This window comes from Lethenteron reissneri, chromosome 36 (genome assembly GCF_015708825.2).
Source record: "Lethenteron reissneri isolate LAM-NWPU_2019-01 chromosome 36, ASM1570882v1, whole genome shotgun sequence".
NCBI lineage: Eukaryota > Metazoa > Chordata > Hyperoartia > Petromyzontiformes > Petromyzontidae > Lethenteron > Lethenteron reissneri.
Window position 1 is genome coordinate 12010680 of NC_083814.1, and position 24045 is coordinate 12034724.

A 24045-nucleotide genomic window follows, 5' to 3' on the forward strand; every position below is an offset into this window, starting at 1 on the left:
AACACAAACAACATGAGCGAGTCAACATCTGACTGGGTATTCAAGCCGATGCGACGCCGCCAATAAAATCGTTAAGACTCCATCGCCGCCGATTTCAAATTACCTGTCCCGACATATGAAGCGCTCCGATTGGTCGCGCCGTGGGTGTGTCCCGATTGCCCAACGGCCAATGGGAGTCGAGGTTGACGTGGTCACGTGGGTGCGCTTGGGGGTTAACGGAGGTCACCGTCCGCGCACATGGGTCATCACCATGTGGTATTGGACGCTATCTGCCGTTCGACCGTGGTGTATCGATATGTAACTTGCTGGATAAGGCAGAAACATTTAAGAGGCGTATACCCCTTCTTCTTGGTCCTTTCGGTAAAGTCACGTAGAAGGGAAATAAAATAATAAAAATAAAACATAATAAATAATTCTCACGTTTCGGTCACAACGCCAGCAGCCGTCCTCACCTGAGGATGGCTGCTTACGTGACTTTACCGAAAGGACCAAGAAGATGAATCCCTGCAGTCACGAAAGCTTTAAATCGAAATTTAGGCGTATACCCGTTTGCTTCAACTGCTGCGCCGGACAAAATATAATAGGCGACGTTTCGGGCAATTCCCCTTCTTTACAGCACATGGAGCGGTCAGAAATGGTGGGATGAATAGATGCACCACCTGTGCTCCCCTGTGTCACCTTAGCATGACGCACGCACACACACCAACAGGTTCACGCCCACTCTCTACATAAAAGTCTTTATTCTCACCGCCGTTAAATGCACAGCAGCAGGAGTCAAAATATCATTAATCCGAACGGGGTTTAAGCCGAGCAAGATGCGCCGTAGCCGAATGTCATTTCGAGCGACCGATCAACACCGCGCGGCATGCGTCGGCGACGACAATCGAGACTCCCGGCTTCAGCGGACACTTCCGACGCGGCCGATGATTTATCGTAGCACAATCGTCACTTGCATCCTTTCTCCACGGGCACATCCAAGCCGAGCCTGACGCCAAGTCCTCGCTGTATACGGGTGGTTGTCCACTGGCTATTTGCCGAGCAGAGCCAGAATGAAAACCGTAATACACCGACCTCACAAGACTGAAGCTGGCTCAGCGGGCCAAGCAGGGCCAGGGGCGGCGGGCATAATAATGCGTTTGTGCGTGCGGCATCAGTACGCCGTCAAAGACGTGTCGTCGCCGCATCATCTACACGCGTTTCGACTCATTCGTTGCAGGCCACGTCGGCGGCACAGCACGGCACGGCTCCTGCAGTTGAAAATAAAAACCTGGCGCCTTCTGAGCCGCGCCAGACTTGTTTGGTACAGCCCCGGCACGGCTCAGTTGTGCAGTGGAAAAAGAGTAAGCAACCGCACTCCGCCCCCCCTTAACCTCCGACCTCTAAACCTTGGCAGGCTTGCCCTTCTTGTTACGGAATTGTTTGGGAGAAGGGAACTTGCCGGGCCCAGGACTGGCCCCGGCTTTTCTGGTCGGCGTTGCCGACTTCTTCCCACCAAATTTACCTCCGGCCTTAACGCCGCCGGGCTTGCCGGTCGCCTTCCCTGTGACCCTGAACGCAGCCTTACCTACCTGAGGAATCCTGGTGGCACTGCCTGCAACCTTTAACGTGGTTTTCCCCACGGCCTTCCCCTTATTATTAGCATTGCCGATGTGTCCTGCAAGCTTGCTGGCGGGCGGCCGTTGAGCGGACTGTCCTTTCGGCTGCCCTCCCTGCTGCCTCGCAGTCTGCCCTTTGTGCCCCCGTCCCGGTCCAGACTGCTGCTGCTGTTTCGGTGCTTGTTTTGGGCCAGGTCGGTTGTCCGTCCCGCCGTTGAGACGTCTTCTCTTGTTCATGTGATTCGTCTTTGCCGAGTGGATCCCATTTTTGGCAGCGGCAGCGGCCGTGGCAGCGGCCTTCTTCGATGCCCCGGCAGAATCGGGCCCCGAGCCAACCTCGTCGTCGTCCTGCTCGTCCATGAAGAGCTCCACATCACGGGCATCTGAAATGATAGTGGAGGAACGGGCAGTGCATAGGCAGTAGCCCAGTAAACATGGAACGTCGAGCCAACGTTGATCCAACAGTGCCAAACACACGCCAACATTGGCTGTGGCTGGCGTTTACCACGCGCAGCGTTATCATCGCGTGCCCTTTGTGACGGTGGAAGTGAGTGCGCGTGTGGTCGGCGGGTTTTTTTTTATTATATATGACAGTCGTGTCAACGCCGCGTCGCGGCCACCCCTCCGTGTAGTGCCCATGAGGGGGCCCTACCTGTGGCGGATTTGGGAATGTCGTTGGAGATTTTCTTGAACTTGGACACGAAGAAGCCGTCCATGTTGTGCGTGTGTGGGTAGAAGCGCCGCGTCAGCTTCAGCGACGGGTGGAAGCGGCGCTCCTTGAAGCTGCGTGCGCGCGGAGACGTACACAGTGATGAGTCACGCGCACACACGTACACACACGTACACAGTGATGAGTCACGCGCACACACGCGCACACACACGCACACAAAAGCGCACACACAAGCGCACACACAAGCGCACACACAAGCACACAAGCTACGCATTGAGACACGCGTGACGAAACGCATAAGCGGACAAGAAACGAATCACGCAATCGGACACGTGCTCAAACGCACGATCAAACAGCCGGGGGGCTCGGGGCCCTCCACACGTACCGCGTGAATCCCTCCTTGCCGAAGTCGAGGCCCGTGGGCACGAGCTTCACGTTGCGCTTGCGCAGCGCGTAGTCCACCACCCACTCGTTCTCCTCCACCTGCTCGCCCCACCACAGACAAAGATCCCCCATATGGCCTTTAATAGACTGTTGAGGCAATTGCTGTTCGCGAGCACCGATGCAGGCCGGAACGGCGCACGAGGCGGTGGGCGGCCAGCGCCACGCCCAGCCGCCTTTGTCTCCCTCGTGGTGATGTTTACTTAGGCACCGCACCAGGTACTCATTTGAAACGGAGTCGACGTCGGGGAGGCCTAGGGCCGGTTCAGATAATTATTACTGGTGTTGGACATAAGCGGGAATCGAACTCGGGTTGCCGGGTTCATAGCAAAGCACGTTAACCACGACACTACCACTCGCCCCACTGCACACACAAGTCCATCAGCGTGAGGCAACGGTGCGGCATGCCCGGCATGCCCTGCGTGCGTGGCGCTGCTCCTGCTGCTGCTGCTGAGTGTGGTGCGAGCGTTGTGCCTCACCGTGACGGAGCAGGTGCAGTAGACAAGGAACCCCCCCGTGGTGGATGCTGCGTCCAGGCAGTCGATGGCCGTGAGCAGCAGCTGCTTCTGCAGGTGAGCGCAGCGCAGGATGTCCTTCTCATCCTGCGCGACCGGCACGTGGGGAGACACGGGGGGGGGGGGGGGAGACACGGGGAGACACGGGGAGACACGCGGAGAGACACGGACAGAGATGCGGGGAGACACAGACAGAGAAGTGGGGAGACACACAGGGAAGACAAGCAATTTAGACCGTTGGACACGGCACACAATGGGGTGGGCGGCCAGCACCACGCCCACATGCACTCAAAAAACATAGAAAGACAGACGTGCATGCTCGTACACACGCGCTCGCACACAACACACGCGCTCGCACACAACACACGCGCTCGCACACGCGCACGCACCTTGCTGGTCTTGACAGATGGGTCCTTGGAGATGATGCCGGTGCCGCTGCAGGGAGCATCGAGCAGCACGCGGTCAAACCCGGTCATCACCTGCACCGCACCGCGGGGGACGGAGAGCGCAGGGTCAGCACGCGGTTGGGGTGAGGGAAGGGTTGTGTGTGAAGGGCGGGTAGGATTGAGGTCGGGTTATGGTAGGGCATGCCTTGGAGTGGAGTTGGGGTACGGAATGAGGATAGGTTTGGAGTTGGGCTGGGTTATCGGTGGAATTAGGGTAGGGTTAGGTTCGGGCAGAGTAGGGGTTGAGGTTAAGCTGGGTTAGAGTCGGGTTAGGCAAAGAGTAGGGTAGGGTTATGGTATGGTTAGGGTATGGTTAGGGTAGGGTTTGGGCTGGAGAACAGTTAAGAGTATGGCATGAGGTTAGGGTTGGGGGTTAGGGCATTGTTTGGGGTGTAGAGCTGGGTACAAATAAAGTTGAGGTGAGGGGAGGGGGGCAGCTATGCCAACGGTGTCACGTGGCTGGCATGGAGGGGCACGCCCTGTAAAATGTATCCCCCCCCCGACCCATCCCCTGCCGCACCCCCCCCCGCCCCTCCCCCTGCCGCCCCCCCCCCCCCCGCCCCCCCCGAGGTCCCACCTTGGCGAGGGTCCGGCCATCGTAGTTGCACACGATGGAGTTGGTGACGCCGAGGCGGTGCAGGTTCCCCACCACACTCTTGAGCCGCTCCGAGTTCACGTCGTTGGCCACGATCGCCCCCGTGTTCCTCATCAGCTGGGCTATGGGGGGTGGGGTGAACAGGGGTAGGAGTAGAGGTGCGACTTATTAGGCGAGAGTCGCAGTCAAAGTGGCTGGGCCCAGAGGCAGTTCGGATTCAAACGCGACGCTCTGGGACTGTACCGAGGGCACTCTCGCGCCATCTAGTGGCTGCACGTGTCAGCTGACCCGACTGGACGCACGCACGACGGTTCGTGGGTGCGTCTAAAACGCCCGCACAGGGAACGCGCGGTCCTCTTGGCAAGCCCCTGGTGACCAGCTCCGGTGACGTGCGGTTAGAACAACCCCCTTGGCCAGGGCTCGTGGTTTTATTGAACAAACAGGAATTGACCACCGGAGTGCCCCGGTCAGCGCGACCTGGGCGGCACGACCTCCCCCACCCCCCCACCGCCCACCCTCCCCCACTCTCCCTACCCGCGTACGAGGTCTTCCCGCCGGGCGCGGCGCACATGTCCAACAGCTTCTCGTTCTCCTGCGGCGCGAGCGCCATGACGGGCAGCAGGCTGGAGGCGCCCTGGAGCATGTAGTGCCCGGCGAGGTACTCCGGGGTGGCGCCTGCACGCCCGCAAATCAAACACAAAGGTGACCCCGATAGCCTTGGCAGGCCGTCGGGACAAGTGCCGCGAGTGAACGGCTACGCGGGCCGGTACGGCGCTTCACGGGGGGTGGGTGGCCAGCAACACGCCGGGCCGCCTTTGTCTCCCCAGTGGCGATATTTACACGTCGCAACCAGGTAAGTAATTCGAGGACGAGTTGACCTCGAGGAAGGCCCAGGACCGGTAAAGATATTCGTCACTGGTGTTGGTGGCCATGAGCAGGAATTAAATTTGAGTAGCTGCGTTTGTAGCGCAGCGTGCTAGCCGCTGCACCACCGTTTTGCCGATCAAAACGCACGCACGTCCACAAGCGTGCACATGAACACACGTACACAGACACGCGCACACGAGTACTGGGCACTTGCACCGGGCGTGGTGGTAGTGGCTATGCAACGCCTGTGATCCTGCGCTTCGGCGGCAAAGGTTGGTGGATTGCACGGACTTCTGTGAAATCGAACCTCCCCAAGCCTGCTGGACCTGCACGGTGCAGTAGCCGGCAGTCGGAAGGACAGCAAGTGGGTTCGTGACTGTGCATCGAATCGATTACGACAAATTTCCGGTCGGAACAAAGTCGCTCTGTATTTTCACTCGAGCCGCGTGCAACTTCCCCCCCCCCCCCCCACTGACCGTGGCCAACGGAGACACGCGGGCAACGGCGCACAGCCACGTTGCACGCGGGCAACAGCGCGCGGGCAACGGCGCACAGCCACGTTGCACGCACGGTGCCTTCCCCCCACCCCCCCTCAGGTTGAACTCGGGGCTGCGAGAGCCACGGGGCGATGCTCACCGACGGGCACCGACGAGTCGAAGATGACGAGGCCGACCTTTGACCACTTTCCCAGGGGGTCGAGGTTCACGCCCCGGTTAATGAGAGCCTGGCGGAGGAGAAAGGGGGAGGGGGGTCGAGTGAGCGACACCAAAAACGGTGTGACGCAGGTGAACGCGATTCCGAGCATTGCGCCGCGCGGGAGTGTGTCACGTCGCACGCGCGTTGTGTTCCACGGGAACGCGATGTGGCTCACGCACGTACGCACGTACGCTCGCGCACACCGCGCGTGTCTCCTTGCGTGTCCGTACCTGAGCCAACTCTCTGCGCCGCGTCTTCAGCGTGTTTGTTCGGATCGTCACGGGCCGGTGCACCTCGTTCGCCTCCAGGAACTCGATGAGCTGAGGGCGACGACAAAAAAAAGTCGTGACGAGGTGAGCGGCGCGCACACATCTCACGTCCACCTCGTAAGGAATTATAATTTGATAATTTCACGTGCTGAATTCAAATATGACAATTAAAACAACTGATTGGCTACTGTTCCCAAGATATACGCTTTTACATTTTACGTATATGTATGTTGTGCAGATAGTAGAGTTTTACTCATAAATTGTAAGGTTAGGTCTTTTCGTGTGTTTATGGTTGCTTTACATGATAACATGTCACCTGTCCTGTTCATGTAACACTTTAAACATCAGCAAAAGGGTTATATAAATAAAATGTATTATGAAACAAAAGGCAAAAAACTATTATGTCTATATAAGTACATAGTTTAGTCCCTATTCAGTGTCTACTCGGGGATTCTTGGCTTGTCTCTTGTATTCATTAAATGGATCATCTCGTGTCACTGTCCAGCAATAGTCTGCAAGCATTGATGGGCTCCATTTGCCCCGATAGCGTTTCTCCATTGTTGCAATGTCCTGGTGAAATCGCTCGCCATGCTCACCGTGGCCAACGGAGACACGCGGGCAATTCACCTTGTTATGAGGTGTGGTTCAGAGGAGGATGGGAGAAAATCTGGGTCATGTGACCTTGATGGTTCAGGACCAGAAGTTTCATCCTCTTCCTCGTCTGACTCAAGTGAGAATGATTCTGGTGCATCAGGAAACGGGAGTCCTTCTCAGTGGGGTACTGGGCGTATAATAGCTGATGGAATGTTTGGATAATGCACAGTCCCCTTTTTTTTCTTTTCCCAACTGGAGGCGCCATGCAGAAGTAACAATTTCTGATATGATCTGTTGGCTCTCTCCAAATCATTGCCACTGCAAAAGGCATCGATTTAATTTTCCTGTTCAACCACTGGCGAAGATGTTTTTTGCACAAGTGTTGCAGCATGTGTGTGGGGCCCACATCTTGTCCTGATCTCCAATTTTCTGGCCAAAATAAAGGTGATAGGCTTCCTTAACCAGTGGTTATACTGCGCTTTTGTGATACAAAAGTCACTTCACCACAAACAAAGCAGAAGTTATCTGCTTTGTTCACACAAGTACGAGGCATCTCTGCTCACTTTGGCTAAGCCGAAGGGAATGGAGTTTCACAGAGACATCTATGTGTGCGGTGCAATCCACCCCAACACAGCGCTCGATCACCACAGACAGCCACCACCACCGCCACCCGACATCGCACAAGTAGATCCCAAACATGACGTCAACGTCGCATCAACAACGTCGCACACCTCGGAGAGGGGGAAGAGTCCGCTGAGGAGGCTCATGAGGAAGTCGTTGTAGCTGTAGTACATGGCGAGGTCACGCTTCAGGAGCTCCAGGTATTCCTCCCGGGTCCTGCCACGCACACGCGTCACAAAGACACATATCACCCATGTAGCCTTTAAACAGACTGAATGGGCAAGTGCTGTTGGCGAGCACCTTTCTCCCCCAGTGCCGATGTAAATTACACACCACGGCAGGTACTCACTTAAGGTCGAGTCAACCTAAGGGAGGAGGCTCAAGACCGGTTCAGATATTTGCCGTCACCGTTATTTGGTCGAGAGCGGGGATCGGAACTCGGGTTGCCGGGTTTGTGTCGCAGTGGAGCGCGAACCGCCGCGCCACCGCTCCCCACAATGAGCCCGCACCCCCCATTTGCACGGTAGGCTAAATGCAGTACCAAAGAAGTTCAACAACACGTATACATACACACGCGTACACACGCGTACACACGCGTAACGTACGCGCTTGCACGAGCAGCGTCGCCCCAAACACGCCGGCGCGGCTCACCTGCCCGGTTCGCGCCGGTTTGTGAAGTCTCCCAGCACCGCCAGGTTGTCCTGCATCCGCTGGTGGATGATCTGCAGGTCGGGCGGCTGAACGGGTGCGGCGCCAGCGTCAAGGAGAGAACCGCAAAACTCCCACCGCCGCGCCAACGACGACGGTGGTGCACGCGTGATAACAGCCCTCTAGTCTATCCACTACTGGGTGAAGGCCTATTCCAGCCCTCTAGGCTGTCCACTACTGACTGGGTGAAGACCTACTCCAGCCCTCTAGTAGGTCCACTACTGTGGGTGGGTGAAGGGACGCGGTGGCCAAGCACCGGTTCGTTCGGACGTCTACTCGTCCACCGATGGTAGCTATGGACGGAAACCGTGCGTTAGCTCGGTCGTGTGGGGCACGGCACCCCGATGCGTTTTCACGCTGCGTACAATCGCCCCTCGTGGTGGCTGGGAAAAATAAATGGCAGATGGCGAGAGAATGAAATCCGATCGACGAAGCTCTGAGCCTGGACTTCAAAAGGGGCACGTAGCCGACAGCACGAATGTCTGGGGGGGGGGGGAAGCGCTTTCGAGCGAGTGGCGGGTGCGTGTGCGTAAAGGATATCTTCCTTCTCGATCTCCTGTCCGCTGGGCAGCACAAAGCGCTCGCTCTCCACGATGTTGGTCTGCAGGTCGTCCTCATCCTCCTGCAGGAGCTTCCTGCACGCGGCACGGACCACGAGCATCGTCCCCACATCGAACACTGATCATGGGAATGGCTGCGATGTTTACCCACCAAACTGATGGGCAGATGAAAAACATCGCTTTTTATCTTGTAAGGGAACTCCCCCCCCCTCCACCCGGGCTTGGGCCCCCAGGTACAGCTTTAGCCCCTTTCCCACCCCTTCCCCCGCACTTCTGATTAGCACAGTTGGCTACGTACGGTCCGAAAGAAGTTCCACATACATACATACACACACCCCGCCCCACCTCTTCTCGTCAGCCCTGCCCAACTGCCCAGCCCCCCCCACCCACGTCTCGCCCTCGCCACCCCCCGTGCCGCCACCTATCTCCCTCCATCAGCCCGGTGACGTCACAAGAGGGGCAGACTCACTTGGCCTTCTCCATTCGACTTCTCTGCTTCTTCGCAGCCTTCTCGATTGGCAGGAGCTGAGGACACAGGGAGAGAGGTCATGACCCCAGCGAAAACAGAACCACCGCTCCAGAGTTCTAAATGTGACCGCACACTCACCCACATCCGACCTCTAACCCCATCACTCAACCACACCCGACCTCTAACGCCATCACTCACCTGACCTCTAACCCATCACACTCACCTGACCTCTAGCCCCATCACTCACCCACACCCCACCTCTAACCCCATCACTCACCCACACCCAACCTCTAACCCCATCACTCACCCACACCCGACCTCTAACCCCATCACTCACCCACACCCAACCTCTAACTCCATCACACTCACCCGACCTCTAACCCCATCACACTCACCTGACCTCTAACCCCATCACTCATCCAAACCTGACCCCTAACCCCCATCTCACTCACCCACACCCAACCTATAACCCCCATCACACTCCCCCACACGTCACCTCTAACCCTATCACACACTCACACCCGGCCTCTAACTGCAACTATACTCACCCACCCAACTAAACTCATCCGTCTAACCACACTACGACCCTTGAACCAAGAGATGTGCAGATACAAACCTCATCATCACCATCCTCGTCACCTTCCCCCTCATCGTCTTCATCATCATCGTCGTCATCATCGGAGCCATCAAAATCAGCGCACAGCCCCTCGCCCCCATTCTCCAGGTCGGACTACGGAGACATTTTAAGAGGCACGCGGCAAATTAACAAATAAAAATAGAAGAAAAACCATGCACACACATGGATTCTCAAGCGCTTTCCATTATTAAAAAATTAACCCGTAAAAACAAAGTTTTTCACTATAAATCTATATGCGTGGCATCGGTTTTATTTTATTATTCATTTCTGTTTTTCTTGAGTAAGAGTTTCATTTTTATCACATTGGTATTTTAAATTAAATATAAGGAAAGTCGTATATAAGGATTATAAGGTTTTCAGTTTTTGTATGATTGTTTATATTGTACATTTTGTTGTTTTTTTGAATAATTTTCTGTGTTTAGGAAAAATATATGATTGTGTTAGTGAAAATTTTTTTTTCCTAAAAAGTGGAACATTTTGGAAACAATTTTTCACGAAAATAAATTCTCACGCACAACGAGTCTGTGTGCAAAATGTCAGCTCGATTGGATCACGGGAAGTGGGTTAAAAAACGACCGAAAGATTTGCACGGTCGTAAGCGCGCAAGTGAACTTAATATAAAGGATTTAAAAAGAGCAAAGGGCCTGCTTTATAGCACATGACGGATGGACCTACAGAGCTAACGCATAAACACTCTAAACTTTGCATGGAATATTAACAGCCGTCACAAACAGGACGTGTGATGCACAAGTGCAGCAGTGGCAGCGGCGGCAGCGGAACGGTTGCCCCGCTTTACCCACGCCAGCCCAGGCGGTTCGCGCAGCTCCCACCCACCTCCTCGTCATCATCGTCGTCATCATCATCGTCGTCATCGAGCCGCTTGCGCTTGGCGGGCGTGAGCCACGCGGCGTTCTCGTCGCTGTATACCTTGGTCCTCTTCACCTCCAGGATGGCGTCTGTGGGGGTGGGCGGGGGGCAGCGGCGCTGAAGAACGTGCGACACTCGTGCGTTGTGCCGTGTCGCTCACCATCTCAACGAGTCACTCACCACCACCACCCCGTTGTGTCTTCTCACGGAGTCACTCACCACCACCACCTCGCCGTGTAGCCCACCTTCTCACCGAGTCACTCACCACCACCTCGTCGTGTCGCCCACCTTCTTACTCTGTCACCCACAACCTCATCGTATCATCCGTAACCTCACCACGTCACCCTTGACTTCATCACACTGCCCGCCACTCGGCCTGCGACCTCATTGCCCGCCACTCTGACTGGGACCTCATCGGTTTATCATCCACCACCCCATCGTGCAGCTCGCCACCTCTTCTCACCCCCCCCCCCTCACCCTCCCACCAATCACAACCTCATTACCCTCATCATCGCGCGACCACACCGAGGCACCCGCGCCACCTTCACCGCAGTGCGTACCGTCTGCCGAGTCGGCCCCCGACAACTCCTCGTCGGAGCCAGCCGCGCCATCGCCCGTGGAGTCGTCGTCCTCGTCATCTTGGGTCACTGGTGGAGAGAGGAAGAGAGAGGGAGAGAGAAGGGAGGAGAGAGAAGAGAAAGGAGAGGAGAGAGAGCCGGGCTCCATTAACTGGGGCCGAGTCATTCCCAACGACGTGAGTGCGGTCAGGCGCGTTGCGTTGGATCATGGTTACGAGCGTTATCGCGTCCTCGCCATGACAAGATTACTCAAGGAGCGGCCCTTTTTCATAGCAAATGAGCATGGATGCAGAAGCCACCGCCGGGGGGGGGGGGGGGGGGGGGGATTTCTCCAGGTCCAAGAAAATCGTGGCGGTGAGATCCGGGGTGGCGATCCGGGGCCCGTGGGGTCACACTCACCTCCAACACTCAGCAGCTGCTTCTTGGGTTTGGAAAATCCAGATTTGTTTTCAACCTTCTGGACCTCCTTGGCAAAACGCTTTGCAGCTCTAAACAAAAGAATCAGACAAAAGATCCCCCCGTATAGCATTAACAGACTGTAGGACCAAATGCTGTTGATGAACACCTATGAAGGTCGTCACGGTACACGGGAGGGTGGGTGGTCAGAACCACACTCAGAGGTACACAAACACGCACACACACATACACGCAAACACGTTTAAACCGGACTCATAATTGAGTTTTGGGTCAGACCGCCGCGTGATAAAAATGCCATTGTGTGTCGTACAACCTCTTCCACCTGACAGGGCCAATTAAAAATAAAGTCCAGTGCATGTGGCATGTCGATGTGCTGTGACAGCAATCGCCAGACGTTAACACTGAAAGACGATTGGACTGTGTGGCTATCGCCGGACCCGTGAGATGGCAACGAAATGGGGAGGGAGGAGTTCATCAAGCAGCAGACAGAACTTTTCCAAGTGCGACCGCGTGATGTGCGTGCCTCACCTCTTCCGCCCGTGACTTGAGAGCTTCACCTCCACACCTGCAAGCAGAGGACAGCGTTACCCACAATCCACCAGTTTCTCACGCCGCCGAGTTACCACCCTGTGCCATCGCTCTCTGGCTTCCCGATTTTCGCTTCCGCTCCAATTCAGCGCCACTCGTTTTGAGTTCAATCTGATGGACTGGAGATCACATTATTATTATTATTCGTACGCTTAATATAACGTGCGCGTCAATGAGTGTAGTTCATTGTGTGCGACACTAAGTGGCAAAGCTCTTGATACGCGGTGGTTTGGCTGCTGCAGCTCTTTACTATTAAAGTTTCCCTCCCTTTATTGCTGCTAATCCTATTTCCCTCCCTTTATCACTGCTAATCCTACATAATATACTAGCACAATATGACTGTGAGACCCCTCACCACCTACACATTCCACAAGTAGTGACTAATCCCATATCTGCATTTGTCATCAATATGCTAAATTCCTCTGTTGATATGTAAACTTCTTTTTGAAGGCTCTCTCCTCCTCCGACCCAGCTTAAAAATACGCTGCCAAGCTTAGCAGTGTTCATTAGGACGCTGTCTTTCCGACAGCCCTGTTCTTCACCTGAGGACGGCTGCTTGCGTTGTGGCCGAAACGTCGTGAGAATTTTATCTTATTATGGTATATTTTTATTATTTTATTATTTCCCTTCTACGTGACTTTACCGAAAGAACCAAGAATATGGCAAAGCTCTGTTTTGGCAGTGGAAAAAACCTGTCGCCTCCTGAGCTGCTGCATCAGACTGACTTGGGACGGCCCCAACGCGGTTCGGTTATAAAGAGGTATCAATGCTTACCCTAATGAGGTGTTCATATGGCGGCCTCAACATCAGTGGCACGGCTCTATCGTCCAGAAATTGTAACAGACTTTGTCTGTGGTGGAATAAATTGGGACCCTTAAAAAACACAGCGGAAACCCCCTCACCCATCCTGCCTTCTGAAGGTGGGAAACCCTCTGCAAGTCACACCCATCGTGACGCGGCTGATAACGCTATCAGGTGACCAAAAGCCCTGCCCGGCACCTCCCGTCCAGCGGCACGTGTGCAGAGGTTAAATTTTGGCCCAAATATTTTTTTTGTATTAGTCGAGTAATCGAAGTGATCGTAATAGAAAAATTGTAAATCCCAGCCCTACACATTTTATATGCACACTGCTACAATTTGAACCAAGCCTCGCCAGACCACGGGAACGGGGGGGGGGGACGGAGTCGAGCGGTCGGCCATGGGAGTCGGGAGATATTGGAACACCTAAATATGTGGGGGGGGGGGGGGGGGTCACGCAGACTCGGGATCGGCGATTTCCCACGGGACGTGGCCACGCGGGGTCACTTGTTACAGCAAAGACGAGTCACACGGCGCGACGAGACACTGGGAAACGTGGAACACGTGGGGCCGAGACCAGGGCCCACCGTGGCCACGCGGAGCCAGAGAGGTCCCTCTCGGCTCCCCTCGTCCGCTACAAATGAGGCCGCCTTATCCGTCCCGTACGAGAGCCGTCCCAGCGCCAGAGTGCGGGGCCTAAGGCCACCAACCTCGCCTGCGTCCACCCCGCGACGTTTCTCACCCGGGTCCTTGCGCAGGGCCCAAGCCACCTCGGTCTCCGCTCCGCGCTGCTTCTTGCTCTTTCTCCCGGGGCCCTTGAGGACCCTCTTGCTGGGGTCGAGACGTCTGCCCATGGCTCCTTAGATGTTGGTCGGACAGGGGGTGTTGGGTGGGGGGCAGTGGGGGGCAGTGGGGGGCAGCAGCAGCAGCGGCAGCCACGGGGCAGCAGGAGCGAGGAGCAGCAGCAGCAGGAGGAGGAGGGGGGACACGTGGAACCACAATTCCTTGCGCGTCTCCCGCTTCCGGATGACGTAGATTGTTAAAGAAGGCCCCCCCAGCGCATTAACACCCACGTGGGTATTTATGTGAAGAACACATTTATATGAGAAGGCGACGTTTCGGGGAATGGCCCGTTTTCGTGGCACGTAAATGAGACGTGGCCGTTCCATTATTTTAGTTTGTGTTGGTTTCCTACAAATGTCGTGCCACGTTTGTGCTTGCACACCAGGGCCAACGCACCATCACCACCACCGCCACATTAATCTGCATAATAAAGGCGTTTGGGTTGATTAAAGTGATTTGGATTCGGACAATACAAATGCACTTTAAAAAATGTTAAAATACTCCGTACAAAAAAAAAGTTGTCGCTTGTAGCGGCTTCCAGTGGCTGGCGTGGGGACAATTTTCAGCATTTGCATGCAAATACATGGGGCTTGAAGCTTTCGTGACTGCAAAGATTCATACTCTTAGGTTGTTTCGGTAAAGTCACGTAGGTAAAAAATAAATAATAGAAATAAATGATAAAAATTATAGAAGAAATAATAGAAATAAAATAAGAAATCTCATTTTTCTATTATTTTATTATTTATTCCAACTTTTTTTTTTACCTACGTGGCTTTACCGAAAAAAAAACTAAGAGTATCAATACATAGGGCTTGATATCGCTGGACACGAGACGATAACAACACAGTTGCACCCTCCTCAACATCGTTGCCAGGGCCTAGAGCTTTGTCGTATCGATCGCGACTAATTGATGATGATTATGTAAATATTGGGGGGTGGGATGTGGGAGGTTCATGAGACCGGAAGAAATGATGGTTCGAGACCGCCTCCTCCCCATGTGCTCTTCCACGACCCCGAGAGGGAGGAAATCGCAGTCGAGGTGGTCCTCTCGGCTCGAATCATCTCCGCGGCGTCTCTCCAACGAGCGGCAGGTTTCTCTCTGACAAATATAAAACCAGAGAGAGCGAGAGAGAAAGAGACAGACACAGAGAGACGGAGAAGAGAGAACGGTGGGTACAAGTCCACGTGGTTCGTGCCGCGCCATGGCGTTGTACGTGGAGGCGATGTCCGTGTTGGAGCGAGCCGAGAAAAAGGAGGGCTCACTCAAGAGCCTCGTCTACCGGAGCAGCTTCAAGGTAGATCGAGTGGGGGGCCCTACCACGACCCCCCCTCTCACCTACTCTCACCTGAACGCCTATCACATTGATAGGGGGTTCAACTTGGGTCACCGGCTCGGGACGAACCCCCTAAACCACCCCCCCCACCCTCCTCCACGTGGATCTCTGTGCGAGTCGTTAGAGAGGCCCAAATACGAACACTTATATGGGACTATCGTTTTAAATAGGAAAAAAATAAAGGGATAATATACCCTTACGTGATAACAAATGTAATGTTAACAACTTCAAAGAGAAATAATAGAAATAAAAAAAATCACAAATATTTTATTATTTTATTTCTATTATTATTTCTATTATTTGTATTCTTTATTTTTTTACCTACGTGACTTTACCGAAAAAACCTAAGGGTATGAATCCTTGCAGTCACGAAAGCTTCAAATCTAGTCTCCACTTGTTCACCATCATTGTCCGGTGGCACATAGCTCGTGGTATTGCTGCAAATTCTCAAAAGTGTTAACATTTTTTTGAGTCGCCCTGTGTTTTATTTCACCAGGTAAGCCCCACTGTGAGCTACAAATGCTCGTTTTGTTCAGAAGCGAACTGGCTATCACAAATGATAGCTCAAGAAAACGGCGTATCATCATCATCATCAACACGTTGAAATGTATAGCAGACACATTACTCCAAACGTGTGATGTTGATTCTAAATGCGGAGTGGAAAGAGAACCGGAGGACCCGGAGAAAAATCCACTGCGACCACTTGGAAAGAGACACCGCAAACTCCATACTCTTTGGTTCTTTCGGTAAAGTCACGTAGGTATAAAATAATAAAGACGTTTCGGGCGCAACACAAGCGTCCGTCATCAGGTGGGAAAGCTGAAAGAACCAAGGAGCATGGATTCCTGCAGTCACGAAAGCTTCAAATCAAGATTGAACCAATTAACCAACAGGCGCCAGGGTCGGGGATCGAACCCATGTCCCTCCTGTACACCAGGCGAGGTCGTTAACATCTCAGAGCCACCGTGGCGCCCTTACAACAACCCAGTAAACATGCCAACGCTGGGACCTTTTGGGCAGGAAGGAAGGCCCCTGGTCGAGACTTAACCCACGGAGTGAGCGGCGGTGGTCGTGGAGAAGCGAACAACTCCGCCGTACGACCGTGGAGACGGAGCGATGAGATCGGAGCGGGCTGGATCGTTGCAGAGATGGCGATTGGGCTGAGAGGAGAGCGGGCTTTCATCAGCAGTGCAGTGCGGGTGTTGTCTTTGTTGACTCCTTGTGCCGATATCCCTGTAAGCACATGGCGGACGCAGTGTTAAGAGGACACAGTGGTATAGCTTACCATTCCTGGTTTATAACAAATACAAATGTATACGCAAAACACTTTCTTCTGTGAATTAACGCGCAAATTTTATTTTATTTTATCCATGGTGCGATTGGTTTTTTCCAGACCAGTGTTAATCCAGCGGCATGAGTTCCACACCAGCGTTGTTTTGTATTACGGAGTCAGTTTAACACCTAGGCCTTCGCGACCAATTACTCATATTGAACGTTTTTGGGTTAGATCGCGTTATTTATAAATGTGTCGTAACACTCCACCCCGACACGGTCCATTCAGGTAAAAAAGTGTCACGTTGACAAAAGACAAATAGTTCACTATGTTGAGTGAATCCACAACATTTATAAACAATGCGATCTAACCCAAAAACGTGTATTATGAGTATTCACTGAGTGTCTGAAGATTTTCAACACCGTGCAAAATTCAGGTGGCCCAGTGGTAGAGCTATCGGATTGCAAGGTGAAGGTCGGGGGGTGGGGAGGTGACTCAGCCCATCATCCCCTCCAGGCTCGATAAACATTAGTACCACTTTGTGGGGGAAATCAACAGTGGGTGTCCTGTGGATAAACTCTACCCCCCTCCCCCCCCCACCATAGGAATGTGGAATGTTCCACCACTGGCTCAGGGCTGTAAGCAGGAGAGAAGCACTAATGCCTCGATGACTTCACGTCGGCTTCACACTGACCTACGTGGTTTGCACGGTTAAGATGGGTCGTGCAGCAGTGGATAGAGCATGGCAGTATTATTGGAACCGGCTGACAGAAGAACAACAGACGCAACACATTAGTCAACACACTGACTGGGGGCCTAAAGGGAAAAGCGTAAAATAGACGACGTTTCGGTCAATGGCCCTTCCTCATATCCCTATCGTCAACTTCTTAATACGGCTGACGTTGAGCAAAAACTATAATTTCACTTTGAGGTGCTCGATGAGCCAGATGGTTGCGTCTGGAGTTGTGGAGTGTGGTGCATCATCGCTGCTGTGACGATGCCTCCTCCTCCTCCTCTGTGTTTGTGAATCGGACCATTGAGTCGTTACACCTTCCGCTGGAGAGTTTTCGTAGTTAAATTTGTCCACATTGAGACCAGAGCGGTAGAGTGGTTAGGAGTTGGAGACAGCACGCAATATATCCATGGTGGGGCGGTGGGGGGAGGTGTTGATACGAATCAAATTATGAAAATGTTTCCTGATTATCAGTTTAATTCCACTCAATGATGCATTGCTGAGCCTAATTCTCATTTCACTAGGATTACAGAAGTTCTCAAGGAATGCAAGGAGCAGAGCTTTCAAACGAACTTGAAATCTTTTTTTTTCATTCCAGAACCCTGCAAGGGGTACGGATGGATATGGAGTAAGTTTTATTTAACTTCTCCGTTTATCCTTGCCGCCCCTTGACCTGACCCTCCTCCCCCCCCCGCCGCTCCCCTCCCCTACGACAGAACGTGAAGCAGCTGTACGCGCTGGTGTGCGGCGTGCTGCGCTACGAGCCGGTGCTGCACCAGCTGCTGGAGTCGAGCCGCCTGCTGCGCTCGGAGAAGCGGCTCGACAGGCAGCTCGCCAAGGTGGGCGCCAGTGCTCTGCAGGGGGGGGGGGGGGCAGAGGGCCTCTCATAGGACACGGGGGGGGACCCGAGGTGTGCTGTGTCTAAGAAGGGGTGGTGGCGGGCGGTGGTGGCTACGCACATGGCCTGTAATATAATCTAGCACTGAAGGCAGCTGAGGGTTGGCGGATCGCGCAAATGTTGCGAAACTCCCTTCCCGTGAGCATCGAGGGGATGCCCATTACCCTGGCTCGCCGGGAGAAGGCGGTACAGCAAAGTGCGGAATAATATCTGTCCCATCTGTATTGGATGGCGTGTTACCCCCTCGCACGTGTGGGTTTACACTGCGGTGCTCCGATTTCCTCCACACATCCATAAACAATTAATCAGTTGGCTGAAACATCTTAATATATATAGCACTGCCAAGCTTGGGCAGTTACTGCTATCGCCGGCTCAATGTCCGGCTGCGGCCTTCCTGCTTCTCTGTTGTTCTTCGGTGATTGTCAGAGATGCAATTTGCATCAACGACAACGACGCCAGTACGTATTAAACCATCGCATTAAACACTATTGAGAGCGTGACGAGCCCTGATCCTTATCGTCTCTCTTCCGGCCGTGGTGGGGCACAGTTGCTGGTGTTTGACCTGCTGCTGGGCCACGGGGTGAAGTGCGGCGGGCGGTGGAAGGTGATGATGAAGCGCCACGCGGCGGAGCTGGGCTCGGCGCTCGCCCGCATGAAGGTCCGTCACGGCGTGAGCACCAACCTGGACCTGCTCACCGCAGTGGGGGGGCGCGCCGCCACCAAAGGTCAGCCTGCTACTGCCCCCCCTACCCTCACTTCCTCCCATACCCCCCACCCCCCGCCCGCCCGCCTCCCCACCCCCTGATTCCCTTCTCCACAATGCGGTACTCACATATTATCGACCCCAGACAGTGGTATGATGGTGCGGAATCAACTTCCCCCTCAACCAGGCTTTGAACTCGCAACCTTTCAAACGATTACGCGTCTCTCGCTTCTACCACCGGGCCAGCGAGATCGCAATTTAGATAATGCCGATTCGGCGCTGGTGAACCTACGCAGTGGTGGATGGGGATCTCTGTCTTTTCTCTCGTTCAGAGATTCTGCTGCCGCGGTACGCGAGGGTGAACACGCTCAAGACGACGGTGGACGACGCGGTCGACTACTTCAAGAGGCAGGGCTTCACCTTCATCGGCGCAGCAGACTGGTGAGGCCGCGACGCGCACGGCCCAACGACGGTGGCCGGCTCTCTATCGGAACCGCTCCTGGGTTGGCCCCCTTCCCCCCCCCCCCACCTTCCCCCCCACCTTCCCCCCCACCTTACCCCCCCCCCCCCACGACTGGCTTTCCATAATCGCATCGATTGACTGGTTGCCCGAAAAACTTGGAGAGAAAGAAAAGCTGTGCTAAAATAATTTGTCCCAGCTCTGGTCTCTTACTCTCTGTCGCGCTCTGTCTCTCGCTGTCTGTGCGCGCAGTGCACAGGCCCTTGATGACCTCAAGGGCAAGAGGTTTGCGCGAGACATCGATGTCCCGGAGGTCCTCGTCTTTCCTCCAAAAACGGACCTCCACGACGACCAGCTCTACAAACTCGGCAACATCATCCTGCAGGACAAGGTGTGCGCTCGCCGAGCCGTGCATCACACACACGTGTGTGCGTCGTGTGTGCGTCATGTGTGTGTGTGTGTGTTCGATGCGTGACTGAGTCTCAGTTCCTCGTGGCACAGGCTGGGTGGCCGTTCAGCCCTTGCTCTGGCTCGAACTCTTAACTCGAAATGGAACCTTGGAGCCGCAGTACCGATCGACTGATAGCTTTCGAGAAAGTCTGCCTGTAAGATAAGACTTGTCGTAACTTGATTACATGACGGAGACAATTGAAGCGTTGAAAAGTTAAGAGAGAGAACCTGGTGGTGGTCGGGCCCACTCGCTCGTCCGTGGATTGTCTCAAAGTATAAGAACGTCAACCGATAGTTGCAGAACGTAAATTAACGGCACAATTAATGTTAACAGCGAATGTAATGAACGTTAATACCGCGAGTACTCACATCGGCCGTGGACCGGATGAAGCGATGATGTCGTCCTTGCTCATGGCCCTCGACCCTCTGCCCCCCACCCATCTCCCCCCCCCTCCACGCCGCAGGCGAGCTGCCTGCCGGCGTTCGTGCTGGCGCCTCCCCCAGGCTCCCAGGTGCTCGACTGCTGTGCCGCCCCCGGGAACAAGACCAGCCATCTTGCCGCCATCATGAAAAACAAGGGGTGGGTGCAGTCCGTCGCGGGTCGAATAAATAAACGCACACAATGGTAGCGTGTAGTTTTTGTTCCCTCTCAGAGTGGCGAGAAGATGAGGATTCGGAGTTACTTGCAACCGGCGGCAATAATCGCCCAAGCTTTGTGGTCTTATATTGGGACCTTTGACCAACTCCATGAATGAGTGAAACTGGAGTGCCCGCCTTTTCTCTCTCCTCTCCCATCTCTCCCTTCGCCTGCCCCTCCATCTCCCTCCCGGCGTCGCTCGCCCCGATCGCCCGCCTGCCCACCCGCCTTGCCCACAGAAAGATCCTGGCGGTGGATCTGTCGGCTGAGCGCGTCGCCACGATGAGCACGCAGCTCCTGCGCGCTGGCGTCTCGTGCCACCGGCTGCAGTGCGCCGACTTCCTCGCTCTCGATCCACACGACCCGAGCTACGCCAGGGTGCAGTACGTGCTGCTGGACCCCTCGTGCAGCGGATCCGGTGAGAGCCCCACCCTCCCATAGACAAAGATAGATGGAATCAAACCCGGAACGACGGCTTCGTAGAGCAGTGCGCTAACCACTGCGTCACCGTTCCCCACACACGCACCGCCATCCCCTACGTCAACAGCAACCGCCGTGTTCACGGGGGCACTCGTGCGTTCGTTTACCGCAACGCGCTGCCGACTTTCCCCTCCCGCATTAAAAACTTCTCCTTAACGGTATCCAGGCCACAGTCTGCGCGACCCACCACCCCCGCCCCACCTCCCCCGTCGTCCTTCCCCGGCCTGAAATCGTTGACCCCGGCGGGCGAGGAATTATTCCACGGCCGGTTTGCCATCGCCCTCCGTCGCGCTTGCAAACTGCGGCCACCACTTTTGTTGAGCTATCATTTGTGATAGCCAGGTAGCTTCTCAAATATAAGTTAATACCTCGGTGGGCTTTACCTGGTAAGATAAAAAAAATAGTTTATTTTTACGTGTATATTTTTAAGTGATTTGTTAACCTTTCCTATCCTTTGCACTGCTGTCGTGTTTTGGTACTGTTTGTTGTAACGTTCTTACCCGCCCCTACTGGACATCTAATAAAATGAGCTTTGTAACTCGTCGGATTCCTCCTCCTGCAGTGTAACTAAATAACTGTGTGCAACCCACGGCTCTTGTTGCACCAGGCATGGTGGGGCGGATGGGCGGAGCGGCGGACCGGGGCGGCGACAGCGGCGGTGGCGGCGTCGACGGCGCTGTTCAGACGGCCAGCTCGCAGGAGCGCCTGCGGGCTCTGAGCGTGTTCCAGGCCCTAGCCCTGCGCCACGCTCTCGGCTTCCCGGCCGCGCTGCGCGTCGTCTACTCCACGTGCTCCGTGCACCAACAGGAGAACTGAGGACGTGGTGCGGCAGGCGCTCGCAGACTCCGCGGGGGCCTTCAGGCACGTGTCGCTGCACGGCGCGCACACACACGTCTGTGTGGGTGGGGAGCGGCGGTGCAGCGGTTAGCGCGCCGCACTACTGGACCCGGCGACCCGAGTTCGGTTCCCGCTCATGGCCACCAACACCGGTGACGGTTATCCGAACCGGTGCTGGGCCTTATCCTAGGTCGACTCGGCCTCAAATTAGTTACCTGCTGAGATGTGTAAACAAGGGAGACAAAGACGGTCGGGCGTTTGTGCTGGCTATCCACCCACTCGTGCGCCGTGTCGGCTTCCACATGTGCTCGCTTAACAGCACTTGCTCCAAAAGTGTGTGAAGGCTAAACAGGGGATCTTTTGTCTTTGTGATGATACCACACCACGCGTGTGTGTCGCCGCACAAAATACATGTGTCCAGCACACCACATCTTGTATACCTCCCAATATGGCTGCAGTTACGACTCGTCATGTGACACATTCCGGTGTTGATAACTTCATTGAACCCGGAGGGATGGATGCGACGAGTCAACTCCTGAAGCAGGATTTGAACTCTCGCAGCTGCGAGCTCTACCGCTGAGCCACCTGGCCGGATTGCGGAGCATGTGTGTGTGACACCGTGGGTATCTGTGCGCGCGTGTGTGTCATGCTGCTGCGTGCAGGCTGGTGCACATCCTGCCTGAGTGGCGTCGCCGCGGTCTGCCCGTGTTCCCCGGGGCGGAGTGCTGCGTGCGAGCTGACCCGCACGAAGACCGCATGCACGGCTTCTTCGTCGCTCTGTTCGAGAGAAACGTGGGGGGGGGCGGTGGCGTTGATCTCGTCAAACCTGTAGGGTGAGCTCCTCGGTCCCTTCACCGCGAGCACCCTCGCTCTGGGCTCACGTCCGTTATTACGACTGGAGGCCACAAACATACGCTTGCTTTCGCGGCCACGCCACGTAGCTCTCCGATGCGATTTCGGCGTTTGCGACGTCCGACGATCCGAGCGTCGTTTTCAGCGGCTCAGTAGTTCGAACTTAGTCCATCTGGTTGTACTAACTGTGTCGTCTGCTTCACTCGCAGTGGACGTCTAAGATCCCCGTGACGTCATTCGAACAGTCGGCCATTGTGTGCCAACAACACGGTCCAAATTTGTTCCATTTTTTAAAATTACACTGAAAATTACTGAACTGGGATTACACATCACAGCATCACCCCCAACTGTGAAACTACGGCGGACTGTGTCTGTTTAACAATAGCGTCTTTGTCAGGATAGCCTTGCGCGATAACAGTGATAGAGCACATACCGAATGTACATAATTATTGTGATTAATTACTCATGCAAATTATCTGAAAATCTCAAACTGAAATATTTTTTATATGAAACGCAACACGTGCCCTAATGTGTGTCTCTCCCCCAGGGGAGGCAACGGTGGTGGAGATGTTGATACGGCGGTCCCCTCTCTGGAGTTGCGTCGGGACCTCGGTTGTCCCGACGGGCAGGAGAAGGAGAAGGAAGAGGAGGCGAATGGAGGTGGAATGGAGAGCTCGGTGAAGAGCGGTGTGACAGAAGGTGGAAAGACGAAGAAGAAGAAAAGGAACCGAAACAAAAATAAACGGAAGGCGTGTGCGGACAGCACATGAGACGCGTGGGGGGAGTCGGTTGAACTGGAACGAGCCGCCCTGGCGTCCCAGCCCGGAGAGGACTCCTTCACTTCCAGTCCTTAAGAGCTCTCCGCTACTACAACACAGCCTCCCTCTCTGCCACAACACAGCCTCCCTCGCCGCCACACGGCCACAACACAGCCTCGTTCTACCAGGTCCCTCTGCAAGCTGTCGTGTGAGGTTCTGTCTCCAGTTGGTTGTGAGGATTTCGTTTTCGTGATCCGTGTGGTTCTGTCCGTTCTGCTCAAAAATAAAGGTTGGCGCCGCCGGTTGTACCTGCCCTGTGCGATGTCTATCTGCTACTCGGTTGATTGCTGGGCTCGTTGGCGCATATCCTGGGACGTGGCGGCTATGACGGGGCCCGTAGTCCAGTACGTGGAGGCAAGGGTTGGTGGTTCACGTGAAAATCCCTGTGGACGTGGAGGAGGAGCCATACCCTGGCTCGCCAGGGGAAGGCAGTATGGCATATGCAGACTCCACCTGCTCCATCTGTGTGGGATCAAGTGGCCCCCTTGCATGAGTTTTATCTGGGTGCTCCGGTTTCCTCTCGCATGTTAATCATACTCATTAATTGCTTAAACACTCGCAAGATGGCGGTAGCGCCGCTGCAGCTGGCTGCTGACACCACTTGCTCCCACCGTCGGCAAAATATTTCACCCCTCGTCCCTTCCTCATCTCTCCATTCGCCCTCCCCCGTTATCATCTTCAACTCTGTTCTTATTTATTTCGTTTCATTTTCTTTATTACCGTTTTAGCGGCGCCCGTGGTGGCAAAAACCACCGCCCACTCGCCACCCAACCCGTGCCCCCCGCACGCACTGAAC

The 24045-nt window shown here is 54.6% G+C and overlaps 1 protein-coding gene and 1 pseudogene across 1 annotated transcript; one reads left to right on the forward strand and one right to left on the reverse strand.

Moving 5' to 3' along the window:
• Positions 1-721: 721 nt before the first annotated feature.
• On the reverse strand, positions 722-21504 carry LOC133351155 (probable 28S rRNA (cytosine(4447)-C(5))-methyltransferase). The gene is made up of 24 exons (XM_061566150.1): positions 21333-21504; positions 19995-20179; positions 18575-18700; positions 16161-16341; positions 14735-14873; positions 13674-13790; positions 12074-12110; positions 11528-11616; positions 11111-11197; positions 10518-10639; positions 9663-9776; positions 9047-9102; positions 8558-8652; positions 7961-8054; positions 7420-7525; positions 6056-6145; positions 5766-5853; positions 4797-4937; positions 4245-4384; positions 3611-3700; positions 3186-3308; positions 2651-2748; positions 2248-2378; positions 722-1978 (listed from the first exon to the last, which is right to left on the reverse strand). Exons 3-24 carry the CDS (start codon positions 18664-18666, stop codon positions 1380-1382), a joined length of 2829 nt encoding a protein of 942 aa, XP_061422134.1. The 5' UTR covers positions 18667-18700; positions 19995-20179; positions 21333-21504; the 3' UTR covers positions 722-1379.
• LOC133351158 (uncharacterized) lies at positions 21318-23495 on the forward strand (annotated as a pseudogene).
• Positions 23496-24045: the final 550 nt, after the last annotated feature.